General features: G+C 69.3%; 1 protein-coding gene across 1 annotated transcript; it reads left to right on the top strand.

Moving 5' to 3' along the window:
- The first annotated feature begins 6 nt into the window (after positions 1 to 6).
- On the top strand, positions 7 to 3341 carry LOC121665570 (GTP-binding protein Di-Ras1). The gene is made up of 2 exons (XM_042029979.1): positions 7 to 49; positions 2235 to 3341. The coding sequence occupies exon 2, from the start codon at positions 2256 to 2258 to the stop codon at positions 2850 to 2852; it is 597 nt and encodes a 198-aa protein (XP_041885913.1). The 5' UTR covers positions 7 to 49; positions 2235 to 2255; the 3' UTR covers positions 2853 to 3341.
- Positions 3342 to 3347: the final 6 nt, after the last annotated feature.

The following is a 3347-nucleotide window of genomic DNA, read 5'->3' as shown; positions in this document are numbered from 1 at the left end:
GAGGCCGCCGCGCCGCCCGCAGCCAAGGGCGGATCCCGGGCAGGACACGGTGAGGCGGCGGGCACCGCAATGCGACCGGCGCGGCGGGGGCCGGGGGAGCGCGGCCGGGGCCGGGGGAGCGCGGCCGGCGCGGGGACCGGGGGTGCTCCCGGCAAGGGCGGGGACCCGCGACCCTGCCCCGCCATCTCTCCGTGCCCTTCTCCTGCTTCTCCATCTCCATCCTGAGCGGGATGCTCGCCCGTTCCTTCCCTTCTCCCTCTTCTCCATCTCCATCCTGCCCCTCCATCCAGCCCCTTCTCCTGCCTCTCCATCTGGATCCTGCTCTTCCCCTGCCTCTCCATCTCCATCCCGAGCGGGATGCTCGCCCATCCTGCTCTTCCTCTGCCGCTCCGACCTCCATCCAGCCCCTTCTCCTGCCCCTTCATCCCTGCATCCTGCCCTTCCCTGCCCCTCCATCTTCACCCTGCCCTTCCCCTGCTCCTCCATCCCACCCCTGCCCTGTCCCTGCCCTCCATCCTGACCCCCAGGCCCCCCCACCAGCCGTTTGTCACCCCCAGTGCTGGGGACCCGAGTGGAAGGGTGCTGGGGGGTCCCGGGGGGTGCAGAGCCCCCCGGCAGGATCAGGCCCGGGCTGGCCGGTGGTCCCTGCCCACAAGCTGAGGGGGGGCCGTGCTCCGGACCCTCAGGCACCGGGGACTGTTGGGATCGGGGCGCTTCTGGGCACAGGCCATGGGGTCACCCCAAAGAGCCCCCCCAGGGTCCGTGAGGGTCTGTCCAGCCCAGCCCCTCACCTCAGTGCCCCGTGGCGGGGCTGTGAGGCCGGGAGCACCTTCAGCTGTGCCATGGACAGGTGGGACGGACAGGTGGAACAAGTGGAATGGGACAGGGGGGGATGGGACAGGTGGGACAGGCAGGTGGCACAGGTGGGATGGCACAGGTGGGACAGGGCAGGACCGTTGCCAGCCCCAGCCAAGGTTGGACGTTCCCACGCACCAACTCAGCCCCGGCCCCCGCTCCAGCCCCAGCCCCCGTGTGCTGGTGACGCTTCCAGCGTGGTGGGATCCAAGGAGCCCACGGTGGGATGAGCTCCTTGGCTGCCCAAGGCCGCGGTGAGGGGCTCCTCCAGCTCCCAGCCTCACCTGACTCTGGTGTTTGGGGACACGCTGGGGTTTTGGGGCTGCTTTGCAGGGTCTGGACCCCCTGGTGCTGTGGGATGGGGATGCTGCGGGAAGGGGTTGGCTCCTCTGGAGATGCTCAGGGATGCAGGAGCTGCCGTGCCCAGGGCAGCCACTGGCACGGGGCTGTCTGGGGCACTTTGCTGTCCCCCTTCCCTGAATTGGGGTGGCAGGAGTGGAGCCGACTGGGGACAGTCCTAAAGCAGTGCCCAGGCCCCCTTCCCTCCCCTTCTTTCCATTCCTCCTGGGACTGGACACCTTTGGAAACCCTGTGCCATGGTGGGTTTAATGTCCCCAAGGCTCCGTGAGGGTCCTGCACACTCTGGGGGCCCTCCTGGGGCAGAGCTGGTGCTGCCACCCCTGTGCTGCACTGGGGGAACCGGAGCAGGGCCCAGCCCAGGGCTCAGCATCGGTGACTCTGTGCCCCCTCATTTCACACCCCTTCTGCATCGCTCAGGGGGCACTGGGGACCCTGCCCAGGTCCCCGGTGTCCCCTGTGGGTGGGCACCGAGGTGTGGCAGCATAAGAGTGGCCGGGAGGGGTCTCTGACCCACTGCCCACCACCCACGGCCATGCCACGCTCCTTCCCCCCACTCCCCTACGCATTCCTGGGGTGGGAGCAGAGCAGAGGGATGGCGCAGGGCAGGGTGGCAGGGAGTCACACGGGTGACAGGACACCAGCAGCATGGCCTGCGTGTGCAAGGCCACCTCTGTCCCTGGCCAGAGCACCCAGCTGGGCACTCCAGGTGCCACCACATCCTCACCAGGCCAGCGACTGCCCCGCAGAGCTGCTCCTGCTGCCCAGCTGGGCCCAGGGGGTCCCTGCCCAGCGTGCCCCCCCCCCCCCCGGCAGCCTCGGTAGCAGCTGTGGCGCCGGTGGCCGCGCTCAGCCATATGGCCACAGCGGGCGGCTGGTAAAAATAGCCAAGGCGGCTGCACCCCGGGCCAGCTGGCAAGGGCATCCCAAGGGCAGCGACCCCAGCTCCTGGCAGGAGCTGCATCTCAGGGGGGCCATCCGCTGGGTTCGGGGGGTGACGCCGCCTCCCTGTCCCCCCGCAGCGGCGGCGACTGCAGGGCAAGATGCCGGAGCAGAGCAACGACTACCGGGTGGTGGTGTTCGGCGCCGGCGGCGTGGGCAAGAGCTCGCTGGTGCTGCGCTTCGTCAAGGGGACCTTCCGCGACACCTACATCCCCACCATCGAGGACACGTACCGGCAGGTGATCAGCTGCGACAAGAGCGTGTGCACCCTGCAGATCACCGACACCACCGGCAGCCACCAGTTCCCGGCCATGCAGCGCCTGTCCATCTCCAAGGGCCATGCCTTCATCCTGGTCTTCTCCGTCACCAGCAAGCAGTCGCTGGAGGAGCTGAAGCCCATCTACCAGCAGATCGTGCAGATCAAGGGCAGCGTGGAGAGCATCCCCATCATGCTGGTGGGCAACAAGTGCGACGAGACGCAGCGCGAGGTGGAGAGCAGGGAGGGGGAGGCCATGGCCAAGGAGTGGAAATGCGCCTTCATGGAGACCTCGGCCAAGATGAACTACAACGTCAAGGAGCTCTTCCAGGAGCTGCTGAACCTGGAGAAGAGGAGGAACGTCAGCCTCACCATCGACGGGAAGCGCTCCAGCAAGCAGAAGAGGACAGACAAAATCAAGGGGAAGTGCAGCATCATGTAGAGCCCCGGACTGGCCCGCGCCCCCCTCCCGAATACCCCCCTCCCTCCTTCCCCCCACGGCTGGACGTGGCAGTGGCATCGCAGCGGGACCGTCCCCTCGTCCTCCGTGTGCCATCACTGTGACTGTGCGGGGACGCCTGCGCTCGCCCCGGGGCCGGGGGTGAAGACGGGGCCGAGCCGAGGGACACGCGGCCACCCCCGCTGGGCACGGCAGGACCGGGGCAGGACCGGGGACGCGCCGCCGGGACGCCCGCACCACACTCCCCGCACTCACAGCACAACCGGTGGCATCGGGCCCGGCCCCCGTCGGTCCTCGCGCGAGGGAAGGACGGTGCCACGTAGGGGTGGCGGTGTCACCCTTGGGGACAGTCACACGCGTCCCGGGCACTCCCCCGCGCCCCCGTCCCCACGCCATAGTGCTCTGCTCCTGCGGGCAGAGACCCGGGGCGGGGGCAGCCCCTGCGCGGTGCCCGTGCCCCCCTGACCCCCGCGCCCC

Source organism: Corvus kubaryi, unplaced genomic scaffold (genome assembly GCF_017639235.1).
Source record: "Corvus kubaryi isolate FWS band 111438036 unplaced genomic scaffold, C.kubaryi_AGA036_p1.0 121, whole genome shotgun sequence".
In the NCBI taxonomy this organism is placed as follows: Eukaryota; Metazoa; Chordata; class Aves; order Passeriformes; family Corvidae; genus Corvus; species Corvus kubaryi.
Note: the sequence above shows the minus strand (reverse complement) of the source record. Positions and strands in the feature narration are given on the sequence as shown.